The 21,607-nt window shown below is 40.7% G+C and overlaps 2 protein-coding genes across 3 annotated transcripts; both read right to left on the bottom strand.

Annotated features, from left to right (window-relative positions):
• Positions 1–2,301: 2,301 nt before the first annotated feature.
• c4b (complement C4B (Chido/Rodgers blood group)) lies at positions 2,302–14,710 on the bottom strand. 2 transcript variants are annotated; one of them, XM_084026494.1, is made up of 42 exons: positions 14,556–14,710; positions 14,215–14,398; positions 13,943–14,117; positions 13,797–13,867; positions 13,625–13,713; positions 13,451–13,533; positions 13,279–13,366; positions 12,690–12,813; positions 12,428–12,569; positions 11,886–11,998; positions 11,648–11,800; positions 11,379–11,546; positions 11,103–11,294; positions 10,636–10,779; positions 10,421–10,544; positions 10,140–10,211; positions 9,837–10,049; positions 9,606–9,720; positions 9,337–9,407; positions 9,103–9,242; positions 8,788–9,003; positions 8,201–8,252; positions 8,026–8,115; positions 7,735–7,941; positions 7,282–7,311; positions 6,956–7,031; positions 6,629–6,821; positions 6,414–6,509; positions 5,662–5,824; positions 5,151–5,344; positions 4,913–5,071; positions 4,763–4,822; positions 4,592–4,682; positions 4,339–4,513; positions 4,127–4,217; positions 3,738–3,812; positions 3,561–3,663; positions 3,374–3,463; positions 3,163–3,267; positions 2,980–3,063; positions 2,752–2,884; positions 2,302–2,673 (listed from the first exon to the last, which is right to left on the bottom strand). In XM_084026494.1, the coding sequence occupies exons 1-42, from the start codon at positions 14,624–14,626 to the stop codon at positions 2,532–2,534; spliced, it is 5,157 nt and encodes a 1,718-aa protein (XP_083882620.1). In that variant the 5' UTR covers positions 14,627–14,710; the 3' UTR covers positions 2,302–2,531. The 2 variants fall into 2 exon arrangements, with proteins under 2 accessions (XP_083882620.1, XP_083882621.1); XM_084026495.1 differs by lacking the exon at positions 7,282–7,311.
• A 3,821-nt stretch (positions 14,711–18,531) lies between these two features.
• Positions 18,532–21,140, bottom strand: LOC311024147 (uncharacterized protein). Its single transcript, XM_084026429.1, has 5 exons — positions 20,982–21,140; positions 20,497–20,856; positions 20,047–20,388; positions 19,576–19,929; positions 18,532–19,484 (listed from the first exon to the last, which is right to left on the bottom strand). The coding sequence occupies exons 1-5, from the start codon at positions 21,046–21,048 to the stop codon at positions 19,108–19,110; spliced, it is 1,500 nt and encodes a 499-aa protein (XP_083882555.1). The 5' UTR covers positions 21,049–21,140; the 3' UTR covers positions 18,532–19,107.
• Positions 21,141–21,607: the final 467 nt, after the last annotated feature.

The following is a 21,607-nucleotide window of genomic DNA, read 5'->3' as shown; positions in this document are numbered from 1 at the left end:
GTAAGATGTAAGCCACAATTCATTATCAAATATATTACAACATATAACACTTGGGTTTTATATGACGGCCGACCCTTCAGAGCACAGAGTGCTTACGGAGACAAATACATTTGAGATGATGGTCACTCACCCTTCATCAGTAATGTAAACTCTACATGATGAAATACATTTTGCCATCAAATAGTCACGGCGAGCGTGCAAACCATTTTAGCATAACAGCTGTGAGACCTGAAGAAACCACACTCCCCATGTTCTATTACTGTTACATGTACCCACACTATATAAATATATATATATACACATGTTTTCCAGTGTGTATGTATGTAAGAACCCTCACTGTAAAAAATCTATTTACCTGTAGGTATTTTAGTTGCTAATGCATTGAGCTGAGTTTTTCTTGGCACGTACACCGTGTTCTGATACGGTGTACGACCAACCTAGAGTACATCACTGCAGCATCGCAATATAGTACACGGTGGATTGGTGAATAATGTAGTTACATATATACATCACATAATGCATAATGGTTTACACCTGGCTTTATTGCACAGCTGGACCGTGCAAACACACAATACGACTCTTGAGTAAGATGAGTAGCCTTGTACGAGTCACATACACACACTCCCTTTTATTGTGAGATGCACCGTATCTGTTTCTAACTTTGAATTTTGGGCTGAAGTCCGGATAAAAACATTTTGTGCTGATGTAACACTTTATAACCACCACGCAATTGCTTTTCTGGCATACAAAAGACCCGTTTTCGCAGCACACGTTAAGACTTGCCGAAAAAAAACTGTTGCTGATCATGTGATCGATCCCTGAAACCGACACGGTTGAATAGAGTTCAACCGCCCTTAATTGTATTATTTGCTGTCTGCGCTTTTCCTACTGTGACTTGTCAGATGTCTCCAGTGAAGCCTATCCAAATAAGACCACGTCACCTTCACAATATTGACATCAAAGAGTGATTGTCAGTGCAGTGCGGACTCCTGAGCGGGTGGTCCCACTCCATCAGTGCCTCCATCTGCTGGCACCCGCAGAAACGGCTCCGCCTTCACTCCACTCCTTTCTGCACCTTAGACCACCCTCGAAACCGCTGACCCTGTGATGGCCTTTGGAAAAATGGCAGGAGACACACCTTCAACAACTAAGGCTACCGCGCACCTAACAAAATACACCTGGGGTCGTACGTGCACATTTCATAATTCCCAGAGCAATTTGACAGTTGATGCTGGAGCGTATTTACTGTGTCCGAGTAGATGAGCGTCTCGAATCAAAAAATCTAGAACAAAACATAGATCATTGACTCACCACTGTCTTTGTTGAGCAACTAATGCATATTTTATTGTTGCACAAACAGCCTGAGCAGTAACGACGACTGTTGATGGATTGTGACTCTAATCACCAGTGGATGCTGCTTAGTCACGTCAGGCCATTGATTACCTCGAGAAGGCTACAGTTAAAAAGAAGAGCGCTTTTTCAAACGTGCTGTTGCTGTTGGCTACTGGCGGTGCACTAAAGTGATCCCAAGATGAAAATGTGCAAAGCTGAAGTCTGCCTATTTATTTACCCTTTTATTGATTTAAATTTAATGAAATGTCTAATGGCAAAGGCCCAGACAGTGCAGGCATTGATCTGGCTGCGATTGAAGTGACGGTCAGTACTCCCGTGTTGCTTACATTGGACCTGGCCTCAGAGATTAGAATAATATAAGCACATAAGCCCTCGCTTGTTCCTCGCCTCTCCGCCCATGCCTCCCTCCAACTCCTGCTGCACTGCTCCGACCCACTACCCCCCCTCGGCATCACCCACAACTCAAACGATGTTATATAATTGCACCTTCAGCAGCATTTTTCTAAGTGGAGCACATTTGACAAGAGGACTATTAGCTCTAGAGCTAATGAAGAGGTCTTTTTCTTATGAGGTGATGACTGATCCCAGTCCTGTGTAACTCTACCAGGAGCGGGTGAGCTGGTCTTATGTGCTGACTGTGATGCCATTTTATGTGTATTCGCTGTGCTGCTAACACCAAACCACTCCCACTCTCCCTTCTCCCTTACCTTGCAGATATAAAGTAAGGAGGAGGGGTAATTGGGGGGATTGCATGAGAACAGAGACCCCTCTCAGAGTTTTTACTGCCAGTAAAAGAGAGAGAGAAAAAGACATAAAAAAGACATAAAAGAGCAAATGTTTGTTTTTTTGGTTGCTGTGTGCGAGTGCCATTTCAAATAATAATCTAAACACATGAATCTAGTCAATGCCTCAACCAAAGGCATATTCAAACATGAAGAGGTCTTTTTTTAGGTAGTTATATTTTATTTCAAATGTATCTGTATTGGACATAAAGACATGATTAACATAGTAACATTACAACCTGTCCAGGACGACGTACAATACTTTCAAAAGTGATTATAAACTGTTAAAAAAAAGAGCTCTTAACACGCATGTTGAGTGTGAATGCCGTGGAAAACTACTGTGACTGAGTTACACTAAACATTAAACGAAGGTGAAATGAAACGGATCCGTCTGCTTCACTGTCTGCAGCCGTCGATCTTGTACTCATCTGTAAACGAATTAAAGCCTCTACAGGCCGCTCTATGTGCCGATTTTTTACATTCTTCTTCCAAAGGCTTTCTTTCAACCCAGGTGTTTGCTTCCAACAGGTACCGCATGCTACAAAGAGAAGGGAATAGAATGAGAATCCATCATTGTGATATGAATTCTTCCGTTAATATTATCCACTATACTTACTTTCCGTTTGAGTCGGTGGTGGAGCCGTCTTTGCCCATGATGAGATACTGTTTTCCCAAGCCTAACTGTCCTTTACACTGACGCCTCTTAGCAAACACTCGGGTGGAAATGTCACTCAGAGAGATATCTCCATCTGGCAGACAAATGATGTCCGTTATATTTCTGATAGGTCTACTGACATTTAAAGGTCCTTGTTACAACATCTGCTTGTGGTCGCAGTCGACTTACGTGATCTGAGTACCTCGTTCACTCTCGTCGTGTATATCTCAAAGTTACTCTTCAGAGAAACGTTGAGGACCTCAACAACGTATGCTGAAATAAAAAAAACAAAGTGTCACTATATGAAAGGATGGAGCTGTTCAAGGTGACGGTAATCTAGATACACCAGAATGTCTTGTGTGCAGCACTGACCGTAATCGACCGTAGGGAAGAAGCAAGCGTGTTGTAATCGGACGTTCTTTGTGATTCGTTGACCACTTCCTGACTGGAATGTCTTTTGTACTTTGTGACAGGGTCCTAAAGACAAGATGAACATTGTGCAACTTACTAAAGAAACCTGAAGGCTAAAGTGACATTTATTCATTGGTGTTTGTCAGAAAAGGTTCTTGGAGTGATGGCCTACGCTCGGCACACTGGCACACATCCTCTGAGCACAGTTTGGAGACCAGCTTGCTTCTTTGGGGGGCGGAGTAGAACACAGTACACCTTCTGCCTGATTGGAAAAATCACAAATGATTTGTAAATTCCTGGTGAATTGTACAAAGATTTAGCCCTGCAAAAACGCAGAAAACATGAAATCAAAAGCTTACTTGGTTCATAATAATCATAGAACACAGCTGGAGCAGGCTGCAGGAGGCCGATCGGTACTCTCTGTATAGCATCGAAGCTAATGCATTCCTCTGATTCAAAGAGCTAGAGTGAGAGAAGAAATGTTTTAGTACTGGATGTGTAAAATCTGTGTGATTTTAAATATAGTTCAGCCTCACCTCATTGAAGTAGAGCAGCACTCTGCCATAGGTGACCTCGTAATGGGAAATGTATCGTTCAGGTACCTCCGTCAGCTACAAGGAGACAAGAGTTGACATTTCTTCCTTTTCATGATGTCCACTCTGAACTGATACCACTTGCATGTTTGTAGGTTAAATTTGACGGCTAAGTTAGCTTAGAATAAACACTGGAAACGGGAGATAGCCTGGCCCTGTCCAAAGAATCTGAATTTCACATTTTATGTACAGACTTGTACTTTTTTCCAAAAACCAAATATTTTTTTATTTATCATTTGTACTTATTCAACCCACTTGTCAGTCTTCAGCTTGTCTATTGATAAAAATGACACAAGGCACTATCTGAAGAGGAGCTAGAGAGAGCTACTCACCCTGTCCAGGTCCTCAGTTACAGCCTCAAATCCACTCAGAAGTGTGATGTCAGCAATGGCCATTCCTGTGAGATTGCTGTTCGGGTTATAACTACGCATAGAAAAACAATGAAAGACAATAATTACAATGTATGATTTGTTCCCTCCCGCAAAGCTCATCTCTCATGTGTCATGAATACTTATGAAGAGCGTATGTGTGTTATTTAACTCACCCGACACAGATTCTGTAGGTGATGGCCTGGTCTGAATTTAAGTCGTTATCGAGAGCCCTCCTGTTACGGGTGCGAGTGTCAAACCATTCAATTGCAGATCGCGGTACACGCACCTCTTCCTTCCCGATGTTCTCGTTTTCGTCGTCATAGTATTCATAATTTTCCATTACCTTAGCTAGAGAGACAGATGTTAATGTAACTGTGGCTTTTTATCAGCAAAACATGGTTGTGACTTGCAGTGAAAAAAGCTCACCAGTGTACTTCACTTTCCCCTCCACTGTGATGCTGATAGACACTTTGTCACAATCGTCCTTCGGGTCCATTACATGATAAACCTTTTCAATCTGCGAAAGAGATTGGTGATGTATTGTAAATGATGGATCTCTTTCAGTACATATACACAGCCGACGTTAATTCCACTTACTTTCAGCTTGGTATCGCCTCTTCCTGTCAATTGCACCACAATGTTCTTCCCTGAAAATTTCTGTGACAAAAGGCAAGAAACATGATCTAAGAATGAGGTTGGATATTGATGTGTGTATTTGAGTGCAGTATTGATAATGCTCTATGATACCTTCAGGTCTGTTTCCACCTTCTCCTTCTTATTTCCCAATGTGAGCCTTACAATGTCTGTCTTCCCTGGGACTGTGAACTCTGCTACTAGATTTACTTCTGGTCTGACGGACCTCTTTAGCTCATACTCCGCGAGGGCTTCAAGTGCCATGATGGTATCCTGGGCGTGGTGATACAATACATACGTCTAAAAACAGGGATCTTTGGGTTCAAACGATTCTCACTGGAGTGATCATCACCTGTGTTGATTGGTAGCCTCCAAAAAAGTTTTCTTGGGTGGTTAACCAGCAGGCCGTTTTGTCTGCCCGCTCCATGTGTCCGAGCTCCACTGCAGCGAGGAGGGCATAGGCTGTCGTCTCTACCGTGATAACATCTGCACGAGCCTGATTCTGTGGGCTGGCATTCGTTGTCCACAGAAAACATCCATTGTTTCCTGATAATAGCAAATAGCCAATGAGTGAAAATGAACAATTTCAAACAATATTGTGATACACCCTCTATTTGAATTTAACATTTTGACCAAGATGATTGTGGTTGCCCTAGGGTTGGGTGACATGGTGATCGCCTAACTGATGGTTGTTATTGTATACACCGTGAAAACTATGGATTTACTCAAAGATGCATTGGCATCTGTCAGGTTTTTTTATTTATTTATTTTTTTTTATCTCTGGTCAGTTTTTGAACTGGTGATATTGATTGTTTCCTCATATATCCATATCACCCACACCTATTCACTTTGATTGAACATGCCTTCAGTAGCCAGCATTTGAAGTTTATTCCAGGCAGATGAATGGTCTGTGTCCTGTGGCAGGCTAACTGCTAGGCAGTAGGCTGTAATAGCAACAGCATAGGGATGCTGAAGGTCCTCAAGGTGCGACACAAGATATGTTGCTGATCTGGAAATGCTCGCTTCCTGGTCGAAAGTAGCATAAAAGCAGTCAATATCATTTTTGCAGCTCATCATCTTTGCAAATAATTCATACAATGTAAAACACATTAAATCTACGACAATTCCAAGTGTAAAAGTCGACTGCCACGCTAGCGGCTCCGTGAGGCTGACCTTCGGCACAGAAGTGCTTTGAGCTAAATGCTAACGTCAGCTAACACGCTCACACTGCTAACATGCAGATGTAAGTGTTCACCATTGTCATCATGTTAATTTAGCTTGTTAGCTTGCTAACATTTTCTAATTAGCTCATAACAAAAAGTTCAACCGAGGGTGATGGGAATGTTTGTTTTGCAGGTATTTGGTCATAAATCAAAGTATTGAATGCATTTTGATAACAGATTTTGTATTGATGATGGCTATAGACAGAGTTATTATGATTCATCATGAGGGTGGTATGCGAGTATTCCCAATTTTGTGGCAATCCAATGTTCGGGGAAAATGTCATTAAAAACCACAAATGATAACTTCATGGTGGACTGACCGACACTGCCGCCCCTGCCGACACCGCTAGCGTGGCTACAAAAAGGGAGAATAAGAGCTTCTATTATCTCACCACGTCACTTCTGAGCTCGGGGTCCAGGAATTGAAGGGACCGGTAGAGCGCAAGGTTTATGAAAGCTGTCATTGATGCATCTTGGTCTTTGCCTTTCTACATTGAACACACAGAGACAATGTTCAGCAGTTATATCTCTGCCATTGAGTTTGTTGCCACGTCTTCTATCGTAATAATGTAGTTGAATGTTGTAACACGTGTGCAGTGGGGATTACCAGAACTCCTCTGTGTAGCACTGGATGTGGGTCAGTGAAGGACCCACCGGTCTTCTGTACTGAGAGCAAGTATCTGACTGAGTGCCTGATTTCTTCGAATGGTACAACCCTGGCATTCCTGCCCTGCTGCCCAAAACCCGGCATCTGGCGCTCCGCCACCAACGATAGCACTTTCACTACCAGGGCGGTCACCCTTAGGACACAAGGAAGCAAAACAAAGAAGAAGAGTGGATGGAAAAGGCGAGTAACTATTTGAGCGAGGAATGTGACGATGTGAGTTATTGAATATAACTACCTTACATCAAAAATACTTAAGGCATAACTCACCAGTTACTAGATGGCACTGAATCCCACGCTCCATAAGATCCATCGGGTTTCTTGTAATGTAGAATCCTCCTATAACCTGACAAAGAAAGTGTTTGCTGTGTTACAAATGTATTCATTATTCATTACATTCCCAGCATCAAGATGCAGAGGACATTGAAAGGTTGGTAAGTGCCAAACATATATTGTGGAAGTATTGTGTGTATACTTTTTAAGTGAATGGGGCAAAATAAGGAAATACACTTTTAAGAAAAAATAAATAAATAAATAAAATTATTATGAATATTTTTGACTTAATTCTTATAATATTGTTAGTCGTAGTAACGTACCTGACCAATACGTCCCCCCTATAAAGTGACCTAAAAGATGGAGCCGAAAAACAAAGCAATCAGAGGATTAAAACTTTAAATTATTATTATTTTCATTTTATTTTAATAGCCTTTACTTTAACAGGCCTATTTAGTATCTAACGTCCACAACCCCACTTTCATGTTCTTGGCCTTAAAATAAAAAGTCAGACAAAATAACACCAGAGAAATAGCTTGCACAAATAAAAAACAAAGATCTTTATCTTGATATGTCTTGCGTACAAATAAAACTTTTTTCCTGATGGTGTTTGTGGAAAGGTTAAAGGTCACTCAAAACATTAGAATTCTTCCTCTACCATGGTGGATAGCCACTGCCAATTTCAAGGCAACACGGCCGGTAGCTGTCAGGACAACTTGCTGTGGACCAAAGTGTGACAGATTCAGATAAGCCGCTTCATAATAACTGCTTCCTACCTTTCTCGATATTATCAAGGGCAGCATCTCTGGCTCCAGCAGGCAGGTGGAACCATTGCTCACTCAGGTCAAGGTAGCGGATCGCTAAAGCGGTAGGGGCCAGTCCCGTCATCGTCTGTTCCAAACATCCTCTAGGCAACCTGATCAAATTGGCAACCTTCTGAGGAGAAAGAAGGTTCTTCACATGTGAATTGCCGAATCCTTCCCCTGTGGGATGAAAACACCAGAAGGGTAAGACACTGTCGTTAACAAAGGTCTGTGGATAGCATGTCTGTGTCGAACAACACATACCTTCCATTGAAATGAAAATATTGGAGTCTGAGTCGGGCACTCTGTCATCTGGTAAAATACCGTTAATATTGATAGTGCTTGTGCTTCTCCCTATTATGATGATGATAAAATGACATGTGAAACATGTTGAAGAAGAACAATGACAACATTTATCATAAATAAATACTTTACTTACCATCTAAGTTAAACACCATGGTTTCTCCTTCTCTCTTTTCTAGTCCTTCTGTCTACGACGCAATAGAGAGATGATTATTGTGTGACACGTAAAAATATGCAAGTGGAACATGCATGTTGATCTAGTCCACAAATATGCCCTTTAGATGGTATTTAAAGCGATGATCGTGCCAGTACTAAGCCATTCGGCTGATCGCCCTATCTTGACCAATGTTGACCATCGCTAAAAATGCTTCTGAGGGGGTGTTTGGCTGGATGTCATGGTGGAAATTACCTAGGGTGCATTTCACTCCGAACCATCACTTGAATTCATGGTCATAATCAGTTAAGGCATACAGCCAAACACAGAAATCAAAATAACTATTAATAGCATTCTATATGAATTTGTAAAACATGACTTACTGTTAGTATAAGCATCAAATTAAAGTGTGAGTTATGATGAAATGCAGATATGCCACATATGTATACAGACAACAAAGGCAAGTCATTTTAGAAGATGCATGACTTCCACCATGTCATACATGCGTCCATATTTATTTTGTGATGTTATGAAATTGTTTTGCATCGAATACCGTCTTTGTCACTCACCATCACATTCAAAGTCTTTTCAACTGCGTCTATTCCCATCTCGTTCTCCATGTCATAGAGACGTATTCTGATGGGTATTGAGCCGGTTACCATGGGGACAGCAGAGAAGGAGACAAACTGTGAAGACGCTGGCTCCATGGTGATGTTAACGAAAGCTGTAGAGGTGGCAGAGCCGGGGGAGCAAAGGCCTTCAGTTTGTTCCATATGAACTGCCACCTATAGCAATGCAGGAAAATAACATTAAGAAGTGAATTTCAAATTGCAGGTGGTTGCTGTTGTAAATGCCTACTGATGTCAGCGTTGGGTTATTTCCACCTGCAGGCTTTCCTCGCCGTAGTTGTAGATAACAGGCGAAATGGATAGTTGCTCATATTTCTTCACTGAGTAAGGCAGTCGCAGAGAAACAAATGCTCTCTTAAATGCTCTGACCTCAGACGGCTTCACTACACAGAGACCTGAATGAAACATGGAGTAAGGGAATGGCAGTTATTGATGAGCAACTCCTTAGAATATCCGAGATGCATTCGTGAAGTGGGACGCTGTTGCTACCGGTGGCAGGAGACAGAGTGACGACCTGAATCTCCCACGTGGTGATGGAATCAGGGAGAGCCAAAGGATACCTAAGGGGTTTCAAATGAGATCAAATGAATGAACTGGTTTAAAAATGCATCTGGCAAACCCTTCCGCTATTTATCGTTAGACTTAAGCCAATGCATTTAACTGGATTCACACATTGATTATATTAGAAGTAACTAGCCATTCCACTGGAGGAGAAAATATTTGACACAATGATTACATAAAGACTGCCCACCTCTTACCTTAATCTCCCATTGACATCAAATTCTCTGAATGCAAAGCTCGGGGGGAAAAATCTGCGAATGTACTGAGCAGCAGTGTCTATGAAGAACTGTTCAATGTCTTCGGTGCTTGCAGCTAAAAATGAGAGAATGAAAGGTTTGTAATTTTCACTCAGTGATAATAAGTGACACAGTTGTTGAACACTATCTAAGCAGGTGACTATTCAATGTTTAATGAGGATTTGATCTCACTCCTGCCGAGTCCTTTCAGGGCATCCTCTTGTATCGCCTTCTGTCTCAGAAGCTCTCCTTGAAGGCAACATTTTAAAAAGGCGTCCGCACACAAAGGATTCGTCTCCACCAGAGAGACTCTCTTGGCTCTTTCCTCACATGTTCGGCGCATAGGGATCAGAGAAAACCCACGAGCACAACAGGCCTGCAACTGGTCATCAGAATAGTTTGACTCTGAAAGGGACATTAAAAGAAAAATAAATTATTCTTACCAGAACGAAGATTAGCTGAGGCTGCAGTCGTAATGCCAGATTGTTGTCTTACTCAAAGCTATTATTTCCTGCTGAAGGTCCACCGCACGCTTTTGTCGTGCAGCTTGTGAATCACAGCCAAAACCTGCAAAAGTAGTGTGACAGCATTAAAGCAAAGCGAGGGATGAGTAAGGAAATAGCCGTTTGATTTTGGATGCTTTGAATCATAAAACCTAAAACTATCGGCATGGATCGCCTCCAGACACAAGTGAGAACTTTCATTATTTAAAAACATGTTGTCCTGTTCTCATTTAACATTACAAATCTGTAAGATAAGTTGTGGTTTTGTCATACTCTTTTTCCACATCGACTGGGACTGAGACACATAAGACAGGCCGGCATCTGTAAGTACAGACCCAGGGTCAGATCCTCCACTGTAGGAGCAACCCAGGTCATATGACTGCATAGTGGAAAACACCTGAAAAGTTGGAAGAATGTTTTGGATTTACTGTATTATAATTGGAGAGATTAAATAGCCTCAGTGTGTTGTGTGTGTGAGAGAGAGTTACCTGTTTGGCTGTGAGTTTATTATCGGCATTGAGCCCGTAGATGGCCTTATCTACAGCCAGCAACGCCACTCTGGCCTTCTGACCGTATAATTCAAATTCTAGCCAGGACTGTTTTCCAGGTATAAACGGTCCTTTTCGTTCCACCTAAATTAAAGTCAAAATGTTCTTGTTAAACAGTGTTGTCCACTGTTAAGGTTATTTCAATCATTACATTAAATCAAAATATACATATAAAGACATCAACTGTGTTCAGCAGCTGAAACTAAACTAGACATACATATATCTTTTGTGTTGGAAAAGAATGATAATTTGCATGCACAGTGTTTGACTGTGTGACTTCAATGCTAATATTTATTTCATCAAGTGTCCTGACGTTAATAACAATAACAGTGTTGTAGGCTACTTATTCAGAATGAACCTGCTGTCGCTCTGCCTGGGCTGCACTCTTATCGGCTCTGTTTACTCACCTTGACCTTTATCTCACATTCGTCCCTGACATCTACCCACGCCGAGTCAGCGATGATTTCACCGCGCTCGTTGTAGTAGTAGCCAATCAGACGGAAGGACGGCACCATATCGGCTGTTATCCGCAGGTTGTCTTTGACTGAAGTGCCAAGTCTGAGAGAACCCTTTTTTATTAGGCTCCCGCGGCTCATGACCTAGAACACAGTCGACTTAAAAATGTTAAAATGTTTGTTGCTTCTGTTTGATAAACCATGTTGTATCACTCAGATGTGTCTCACCATGTAGTATATGAACCCCTGTTTGGGGCCATTGACGGTGTTGTAATTTACACTTAGCAGCTCATCCACGGAGTAGATCTTGTTGGTAAAACTCATGTAAAGGTAGCTGTTGCTCGGAGATGAAGCGCGCTGAACGACTTTGTTTTGTTGCAGCCCATCTGTCGACACCTAATGGAGTCAGGGTGTTACACAGGAGCTACGCTGAACTCAAAATCCAGTGGTTTCTCAATTTGATAACACAATGTCATTAGTTGCTAAGAGATACTAACTTGAACAGTAATCTGAGCTTCAGTGGGAATATTAAACACAGGAGACACTGCCCCCTCGTGGTCAGTGGTGCCTTGCCAAGTTTCCACTGAAGGTATCTCGATCTTTACTGGCACACCAGCTGCAGGGGATCCGTCTGGGAGACGCATGGCCACCTGTGATGACAACAAACAAAGTGTTTACATCATCACAGTCATGTGCATGTGCCCGTGTACCTGTATTTGTCAGTTTCACACATACCACCACATCCAGCGGATATCCAGGAAGGAAATATGAGCGAGTTCGAGAGAGATCCATGGTGTATTTGTGGGAGATGATGGGAAGGTAAACTTCTGCCTCTTGTATTTCACCACCTGGCCATAAAATGAAGCTATCAAATGTACTGAAAAATCACAATAATATTCCCAATAGATTATTATTGTTGTTGTTATTATTAACATTAGTAACAGCAGCAGCACTAGAAGTAGTAATCGGATTTTAAAATATAAATGTGTAGTTTGTAGTTTAAATAGTGTACTTTCTAAGGTAACATATTTATAAATGTCATAGGGGGTATATTCAATAGTTTTGCTGTAATAATGGCAAATAATAAACTATAAAAAAAAGGATTGTGGTAATTCATTTTCACTTGAACGTTCTGTGTAACTACTACTACTAGGTGATGTACAACATGAAGAAACATACTTTACTGCACACAGCACATGCTGCTGTATGTAACACAGCAAATACCATAACATGAAATGTGTTTCCTTTATACTTTTTGGTGGCCGAGCATGCTTTACTTTGTATGTTGGTGACGAATACTCTCAGGTAGAGTTGTGCTCCACGCTGCTGTAAGTCGGGGAGAGTTTTGTTCTGCTGTTTCTGGAGTTTCTCATTTAAGGCTGATATCTGGAGGGATGTTGCTGCCGTTCCATCCAGGACCTGCAAAAAATCACCATGAGTTGTTGATGTTCAAATACTGCAACAGATGCCATGGTTATCTGATCTCAGATCTTGAAATGAGCTGCTTTCTACATTGTGGATATATCTCAGTTCCCTCACCGAGCCAGTCAGCTCCAGTCCCCTGATAGAGACGGTCTTGGTTTTTTGACCATGGGTCGTATCTCTTTCTACCACTCCAAATTGGCAGTGAAAAGCCCCTTTTACTTGCTCTCCATGTGAATACCTGAAGAAAATTGTCGAAGTTGAAGACAAGAAAAGATTATGACATCAGATTGTATAATGGCCAATATGAACTCGCATTAAGCTTTACTTCACGTCAAAAATGCATTAATAATTTTTTATTATTATTAATACTGAATTCAATTACCAGGGATAATTTCAGAGGGGTCACCTAATCGCATGCAGTTAAATCCTTAAAGAATGTATACATTTATGTGTTAATATCATTAGCTGCTCTGCCTTTATGTATTTGCAGATATGACGCTTTTCATGGTTATACATTTACATGTAATAGTTTGACACAGGTTTCGGGCCAGGTCATGGTTTTGTATTTAATTGGGCTGATTTTAAGTGTTTTTCAACTAACATTAGTCTCTATTTATGTTTAGTGGTCACGATTGATCAATGCAATTTGTACAGGAAAACTGGTGAGTGAAGTAATTTAAATGGGAAGTGAATCAACATTTACCTTGCTAGGATGGAGAAGTCAAACTGTTCTGCATTCGCCAAAATATAGTTCTGCCCCACTTCGATGTTGACCTCAAAACTTGGTAAAACTGTGTAACATTGAAAAATGTTTTTGAAAGGGACAAGATATTAGGCACTGCTAATTTAAAACATGAAATCAACACCTAACTTACCAAATTTTTGAACTTTGAACTCTCGGGAAGCAGCATTTGCTTCATCATCTTCGTAGTATGCCGTTATCTTCCATGTGCCCATCCTTTTTACACAAAACATGCATGTGTTATTATGGGATGTAAACGTTGCTTTTGCTGTCAGATGCAGTTTATTGTAAATCTTTTTGAACATACTTTGAGATATCAGGTATGGGCAATATGCCTTGGAGTATTCCTCCAACAGCAGTCATCAGGGTCTTCATTACTCTATTTCCGTTAGCATTCTGTCATTAAATGATAAAAGCATGAATTATGAAATTGAACCAGGAAGTCCCCTTTATTCCTTCTGAAAAGGTATCTCACTCACAAATACTGCTATGTGGAACACTTCTTCGTGAGGCCTGAATGTGTGATCAAGAGTGAATATCCTGTACCTCACTAGAAGAGAATCAATTGATTAATACATTTCAGGTTGTTTCACATTCCTTCAGATTTCCAGGACGTGCCTTTTACCTTTCTGCGTTGGGTTGTAGATTGGCTGATCGGTCTGAATGAAGATGTAACCCCTGTGTTTTGACACCAGGACATTTGTTGTCTTCCTGCCACTGAAGGAGGGGCTCTCTGCCACCAGCATAAGGTAGGGGCTTTTGTAATTTGGAGGCAATCTTGACATCATGTCTCTGTCTATCTGTAGAGATGCACATTAGAAGTTTGGGTCAATTACATTTCAGTCCCATCTGAATAGGTTTTTTGTTTCTTTTTAGAGTCGAGGACGTTTCTCATACCTTGATCTCAACTGTTTTAATCTCTCCCTCCTCGGTACACTCAGTGGTTTTCTTCTCGGACATAAGAATGCCGGTGCTCGGGTGCTCCAGGTAGAGAGTAACGGGACTATTAAGATGGACCATCTGGACCAGCACTTTCTCATTAACACCCACATGAAACATTCGGGGGGCTGAGATGAAGAATCTGCACACGAAGGTGAAAAACAAACTCTATCCTTTATTGCTATCTTTTTGCATTCATCTGCAATGCTGCATATTTCATTTTCATCTATGACATGATGACACTGGCAAATAATAATTAAACATCTATCATGTAAAAACACACGTCAACTATTATTTACCTGTTGCTCGTCGAACACTCTGATTCCACAGTCAAGATCAGGAACAAGACTGAGAAGATGCAGCTGTCCATTGTGCAGCTTCTGTTGCTCTGCCTGCTCTGACACAGGCTTTTGGTTAACTGGGGTTTTGTTATTCATCCACTCCCTGTATTTCCCAATCGTTGGATCTCTCATGCCCTCCCTCCTGTGTTTTTTTCTTTTCCTAAGACAACTTGGAAGGAGTATTCCACAGATTGATGTCTGTATTTTGTCCAACTGGCAATACATCAACTGAGAAACATCACCATGCTGTCAGATATAACATGTATAGTCCACTGTTAATAACATCCACCTTTCTACATGCATGACAGGAGAGATGTTAACAGATTAATTTTAAACATGAGGTTAACAATCAGATGTTAGTGGACTGGCAGATGCATTCAGACTGCGACATGTTTGATATGTATTTTTTTTTTTTTCATAAAAGTCGGGTTTACTGCTTGGCTTGCAGCATGGAAAGTGTTTCTGTTTCACAATGTGTACCCAGTCCCTCATTGGTTACTGCACTCGGCCAGATTTCTCCAAAATCATGTGATTTACAAGAAATCAAGTTTGTTTTTTAGGAGGAGGGGGGGGGGGGGTATGGAGCTAGCACTGTTTACAGATTTGCAAAGTAGAGCTCGAGTATATCTGTAAACTCCCTTATTACAATATTTCCTTCAGCTTAGTGAATTGCATTTTTTGAATATAACTTGGTAGCAGTTACAACTTCCTCTTATTTACCTTTGCAATTTACATGTGTGGAATCATACATGAATGCTTTGAATTAAAAAATGTGCTAACCTGTGTTGTAATCTGGTAAAATTGAACAGTTTTATGACAAAGACACCGACTATTATCAGGTTGTGAATACAGCAAGGAACAAATATATACAGAGACAAGGTCAGAAACTTTATTTATTTATTTATTTATTTTTCCCACATGAACATCATCTTACATGAGGCAAGGTGTAATAAACAGTTAAAAAAAAAAAATCAAATGTAGAATTATGCAATTCAATATTAAGCACACTGATATTTGATAATTGATATTTTACTAGGTCTGTGGAAAAGTAAACACAATCCATGGCAATATTTTGGGGGAAATGTCAACTCTAGAAAAAGACTGAAATGTTGACTAAATGTTCTTAGAATGTTTAGATGCAGTATGTTTGTGTCAGGAGATTTGGAGAGGAGAGGCGTTGCACTTATTATTTGTCAACACGCAATCAATAATAGATATAAGAATTGCATTTTAAAGATTAATTTAAAAATAAATCAACATTAAGCTTATTAAACAAAGAACTGACAAATAGCCTACAGTTCCAAACAAGCTCATACATCAAAGTTATACAGATAAACACTCAGTTGTATAAATAATGGAATATGTCACGGTCCTTTATAATCCAAAGACACACACATGGAAGAAAAGTCGGCCTCTGTTTCACTTCACCAACCACAGGCCATGAGGCCCGCAGCCATACATCATTCATCATCTGAATCCACCCACAGCAAGAGAAACTATTCAAAAGTCCATAAGTAACACATTCACACATAGAATTTACTTCTTTTGTCAAGATAATAAGATATTCACCTAAAAAAATTTAACAATTTCAGCTTTTCAGAAAATTGAGAAAATGCCATGCAGTCACTGATGCAGCTCCTAGAGGGAGCTCACGGAACTGAAAGGTGCAGGGTCTGGAAATTCTGTGTGAATTAATCATTTAATTTAATCATGTAGGTTTTCAACTGAGAAAACTAAATTTGATAAGGTCCAAAATTCTGTTAAAATCCTAAATGTTCAATTGTATTACATTTTAAAATGTTACAGATCCCTTTATCAGTTAACTCAACAAATAGTTTACAGTCCAGTAGGGACCTGCAAAGTCCAGCTTTTTCACAACAATTAAAATGCAGTCCCTTCTTTGCCGACAGATATTTAATATTTAATCCATTTCGATCACAGTATCATCAAAGTAATTCATAAGAGGGAGTGAATGAGAGCCGGGCGCATGATGTCCATCCACAACTCCTGGATATGGAGAAGGAACACAAGAATTGCGTTTGGACAATCAACACCAGACTCTCTGCAAAACTTGGGATGAACAGCGATAGCGCCAAAGCCTGCAGGGGATGGATGCTTCCATAAAACATCATAGCAGGTGAATTCAAAAGGGGAGAAATATCTATCATACAATGTAATGTCAAACTGTCAAAAAAATAGGCCACACATTCAAAAATTAAATGAAAGAGTAATTGTAAAAAAAAAAAAATTGATTATAGTTATATATAATCCATATTATAATCCATGTTCCAAAGGTTTGTACTACTACATGCTGTAAAAAAAGGCATATCGTTCATCGAACAATTCAATTTCTTATGTAAAAACTGCAATATTAGTGATTTAACAAGTGAAAAAGTCAACCATTTTCATACTTACAACATGCACCATCAAAAATGCGGTGGTAATAGTCCCATAGAGGCAGATATTATTAATGTGATCTATGCAATGAAATATTAAACTCTCATTCTTTCTCACTTCTTTAAGAATGTTGTAAAGTTCTCTCTCCGCTGCGTCCGTCCTCCGCCGCTGCTCGTTCAGTTTGCCTGTGCCCCTCTCTATCTCTTCCCCTCTATCCATCTCATTTCATGCAGGAGTGGGGTAACCTAAGAGACCTGACATCAATGGAGAAAATCCCTTTTCTACAATTAACTGTGAAAGTGACAGAAGGAAAAGAAGGGAGGGATCTATGGAGGGGGGCGCCCGCAGAAGAGGGAGGATGGAGGGAAAGACACAAGTGTGCATGGCAGGTAGAGTCACATAAAGTTAAACATTCATATTTGTACCAATTTAAAAAAGTTCAATGTTAAAAACAACTTAACAAATAACTATAATGACAGTTATATTTAAAAAAAAAAAGTTGTTTTGGATGCGCAGACAGCTGCATTTAGATGCTGCATTTAATTTATTTAATTTATTAAGTATTTAGTGAAGCTAATAATTGATAAGATGAACTGACGTACGTTAAAGGATATATTCAATGTCCTATATTGGAAAGATTTCTTTTTAAACACACTCTTAATTAATATGTGCGTTTCAGTTTTGTAGCACCTCATACTTGAATTGGGATTAGGCTAAATTAGGTTGCATTACACTGATCCCAGTGAAAGTGAATTATGTCCATCACCATAATCTCTAAAAATGCAGTGGGAGTGATCAGTGGGTTTCCATGGAGAGGTGTACACAAAAGGGTGTGTCGTGGGAATGTCCTCGGGGGTCAGGAGTGAGGGTGAAAGGGTCAAAGGTCGGAGCCAGCTGGACAGCACACAAGAGGAGATGAGGGTGAGAAAAGGAGGTGAGGCGGTAGTCCAGAGACTGACTGACTGGACCCAATGGGACATTAACATTGAACTGATGGGAGGCTCACTGACCAAGGCCTATTCAGGGAGAAACTAAGCTATGACACCCTCGTGTGTAATGGTCCGTGGTAATTGACAAGTGACAAGACCCTCATTGTGGATGCAAAAGCAGATTTCAAAATGCAATGGCGTATTACAAACTATACGTGCTGGTATTCAGTGGTTAAAGTGGGTGAATTGATTCAACGATGCAAACATACTCATTCACTAATTATAAAATGAGTGCTATACTTATAAATGGATAATATTGTAGAGTTGAATAATATTAACGTTACTTCTTTCCAAAACAGAGTTGGATATTGGCATAAAAGATAAAACTCTGCAATCAGTTTGGGGTTTAAGGACTCACTTCAGCACGCATGATTTTTAACCATTTGTCTTCAAATAGTTGAAACTGACAACTGCACTTATAATAGACAATACAGTATTAAGCACAGTGTATTTCTCATGGTGTGTTATTCTTTATGAAGTGTGTTCTTTTCCAGCCTGGAGGAACAGAGGGTTTTATATGTACCACTTGACAATTAAAATCAATTCATATATATCTGGAGCTCCGTGTACCCCAAGGGTGCAGACAGGAAGGTGTGTGTCTGTGCGCTCTGTCTTCCATGCGGCCGCTAGTGAAGGTCAGGTCAGTGAGGGCAGCAGGCAGTCTGGATCGGGGCCACACTCTGGTGGTCTAAAAAAGACAATCTTGGGGCCCAACCCAGGGGGTCAACATGCAAATAGTAACCCCTGAGTGAAAGGCATAGAGCGGATCAATGTTCTCACATTACTCTTGCTGCCCATGACTGTGAATGTGCACGCCTACACACCACATGAGGTTTTCATATTTAATGAAATTCAATCTCAACAATAGAGAAGGCAGCTGTAGTTCAACAAAGGTAGAAGTATGACGTCATAGGAAAGCATTAAAAATAACGGCGATATCCCTGTTAAAGTTCATCATGCTTGAAGTTGTATTACATGTTGAATTAATAACTGAAAAAATATATTTTTTAAAGTAACATAATATAAAACCAAAGCATGTGTCACCAGAACAAATGTCTAATTTACAGCATTATGAAAACCCCAACCAGAGCAGTGTCATCTGAAGCAACCCTCATCACCAACACTCATCCAGTGCATGTGTAGCAGATGAAATTCAGTCTTTCTGTCTCAGGCAAGCCGACCCACTGCTGCCTCCCAGTGGCCTCGATGGCACCTGTAACATCACAGTCATACATCCCTTCAGATCCTTGTCCGGGGGCCCAGTTCTGGTAACAGCCAGCAGTTGACTTAACCCAGAACCAAAAGTTAAATCGACATGTGTACCGTAGACCCAGCCAAACATGCGATGATGTGGCGCTCTTTGCTATTTCAGCCACCGTCCTCTGAACGTCCCCGTTGGAAATGTGGACAAGGTCAACATGGTGCTCCCTGCAGTAACCCATAGCTTCCATCCATGTCATATTGTCTTGGATTAGTATCAGGTTGTCTTTATGGATGACAACTGGGAGAAAAGCAGAGGAATAGTTTTTAATCCACCATGCACATGTTATATGCAAAATAAACACAAAAGCACATGATCATTTACAGCGTACCTGTCGTTACACTGTTTTCAGTGGGCTTGAGAGTTGAGGGCTGGGTGGTCTGGGCTGAAGTGGAGACATTGTCTGTATTCACTGTTGCAGTAGGTGGGGGCGGCTGTGTCTGTGTCACATTTGGCATTTCTGTTGCATTGTTGAGCCCAGTGCTTAAGGTACTTGACACAAGATCTGTGGTATTCGGTGTTGTCGGTTCATTGGCAGTTGTTGCTGCTTCTGTAGTAACAGTAGTGTGTGATTGATTAGTGGTTACATTGACCTCTTGGGTTGGAGTGGTTGGAAGAGTCGTCACGTTCGCCGTCGTCTCCTGTGTGCTTGTTTGAGAAGTGGTGGTTGGAATTGATCTCTTTGCTGTAAGAGTAATGAATGAATAGATGTGAAGTACAGAGATGTAGCTCCGTTGTGTATTGTTACAAAATATAACATGAAGATAATGTTACTGAGAAAGCATGTAATACAGCCACTTACCCCCACGACAAACAAAATTGCGCCTGCCAATGCATTTCAGGTCATTCCACCGCCCGCTGTCTCTGAATATAGCAGCAGCACAATCTTGCCCTGCCTGGTAGTTAGGCTGACCACGTTTCCAGTAACGGAATGACGTCTCGCTCCCATCAGACCACTTCCAGGGGTCTTTGAAGAGGCCAATCCACACATTTTGTGACACAGACACATTATGCACAGCCTCGTTTTCTTCCGCTGAGTGTATGCTAACGAGGTCAGATGACCCCGAGGCCCTGCAGTGATCCTGAGCATCCCTCCACGATTTGGCCTCAGCGATATAAACGAGGCCGCTGGTATCACTGTTGCCTGCAAGTCCAAAGGTTTGATGTGTTAAACACATAGTGACGTCCTGCACTCAAACATGATTTGTGCCATCTGAACTACCTCTGACTGATATATTGCCATTTCCCTTACCATGACAAACAAAACTTCTTCTAGTTCCACATTCAGATGCAACCCACTCGCCGCGTTGATCCATTGCCGCACACGCGTCTTCATTGTTTATTTGTGGTTCTCCTGCCTTCCAGTTAAAAAAATCCAGTTCTTGATCAGGCCAGGACCAATGCCACATCCGCACAGCTCCAGTCTCCAGTCCTATCCAGGCTCTGTTGATGCCACTTGGAACTATAGCGACTAAATCATCCATATCTGTTGAGTTGTGAACTGTAGCTAAATCCGTGTACATCTCTCTGCAATACGTTTTTGCTTCTGCGTAGGTCTTGGCCATATTAATAAGATGAAAATCTGAAGATCCCAGTGCAAAGGAGTAATATCCTGTGAAAGTAGCATGTTACAGCAGGTTGAATAGCAACAATAATAACAAAAACACCACATTTATGTATTTGCATCAGAAATGTTTGAATATGACATGAGAAAAAACAAGCATGTAAGGTTCAAACCTGAAATAAAAAGCAGAAACAATGGTTGAATTCCTTTCATCCTGATCAGTCTGTTTTCAGTCATCATTAAGGCAGCAAAAATTTAAAATATATATATATATATAAGTTAATATTCTGTTTTTGTGTAATAAGTTGCTAGCAGCTGTGAGCAGCACAGTGTTTGTAGTAAGAATGCAACTTGACTTGTTAAGAGACCTCTTTAGGAGTCGCTACAGACAAAGCGGTTCTTCAGGATTTTTTCTCTCTTACACATAATGATGACAAAGGGCTTTAAGGCTTGTTGAGATGAAATGATATGAACACAGTTCATTACATGTTCCATTACAGTGATCAACAGTGTACAACTCCTTACATGAATGATGAATTATTTTGTAATTTGACAACTGACTGCATCAAAAATGACAGATTTGCATTCAATGCTCTCATAAATACCCCTCATCAAGCCAGGTTTTAATGAAAAATCAGCCGACCTTCCCAAGAGAATTGATATCTTGTCTGATGTAGCTTTTGACATCTTGTCCATCAGGGAAGTGGTTGGTCAAGAATGAAGCTATGTTGTTGTGCAAACTGTGTAAAACCACTTTCCCATGTCATCCTGCCCCATATTGAAGACAATTACTGATCGG

The sequence above is a fragment of the Eutrigla gurnardus genome (assembly GCF_963514095.1).
Source record: "Eutrigla gurnardus genome assembly, chromosome: 14".
In the NCBI taxonomy this organism is placed as follows: domain Eukaryota; kingdom Metazoa; phylum Chordata; class Actinopteri; order Perciformes; family Triglidae; genus Eutrigla; species Eutrigla gurnardus.
This window is presented reverse-complemented; position numbering and strand designations above follow the sequence as displayed.

Excerpts from the sequence above, each read along its gene's own strand:
- c4b (XM_084026494.1), bottom strand. The coding sequence starts at position 14,626 with ATGGACAGCTGCATCTTCTCAGTCTTGTTCCTGATCTTGACTGTGGAA. Across the intron at positions 7,942-8,025 it reads TATTTTCATTTCAATGGAAG|GGGAAGGATTCGGCAATTCA; the intron begins GTATGTGTTGTT and ends TTCATCCCACAG. Across the intron at positions 4,683-4,762 it reads GAGGCGATACCAAGCTGAAA|ATTGAAAAGGTTTATCATGT; the intron begins GTAAGTGGAATT and ends TCTCTTTCGCAG.
- LOC311024147 (XM_084026429.1), bottom strand. The coding sequence starts at position 21,048 with ATGATGACTGAAAACAGACTGATCAGGATGAAAGGAATTCAACCATTG. Across the intron at positions 20,389-20,496 it reads AAGAAGTTTTGTTTGTCATG|GCAACAGTGATACCAGCGGC; the intron begins GTAAGGGAAATG and ends TTGGACTTGCAG. Across the intron at positions 19,930-20,046 it reads CAATTTTGTTTGTCGTGGGG|CAAAGAGATCAATTCCAACC; the intron begins GTAAGTGGCTGT and ends TTACTCTTACAG.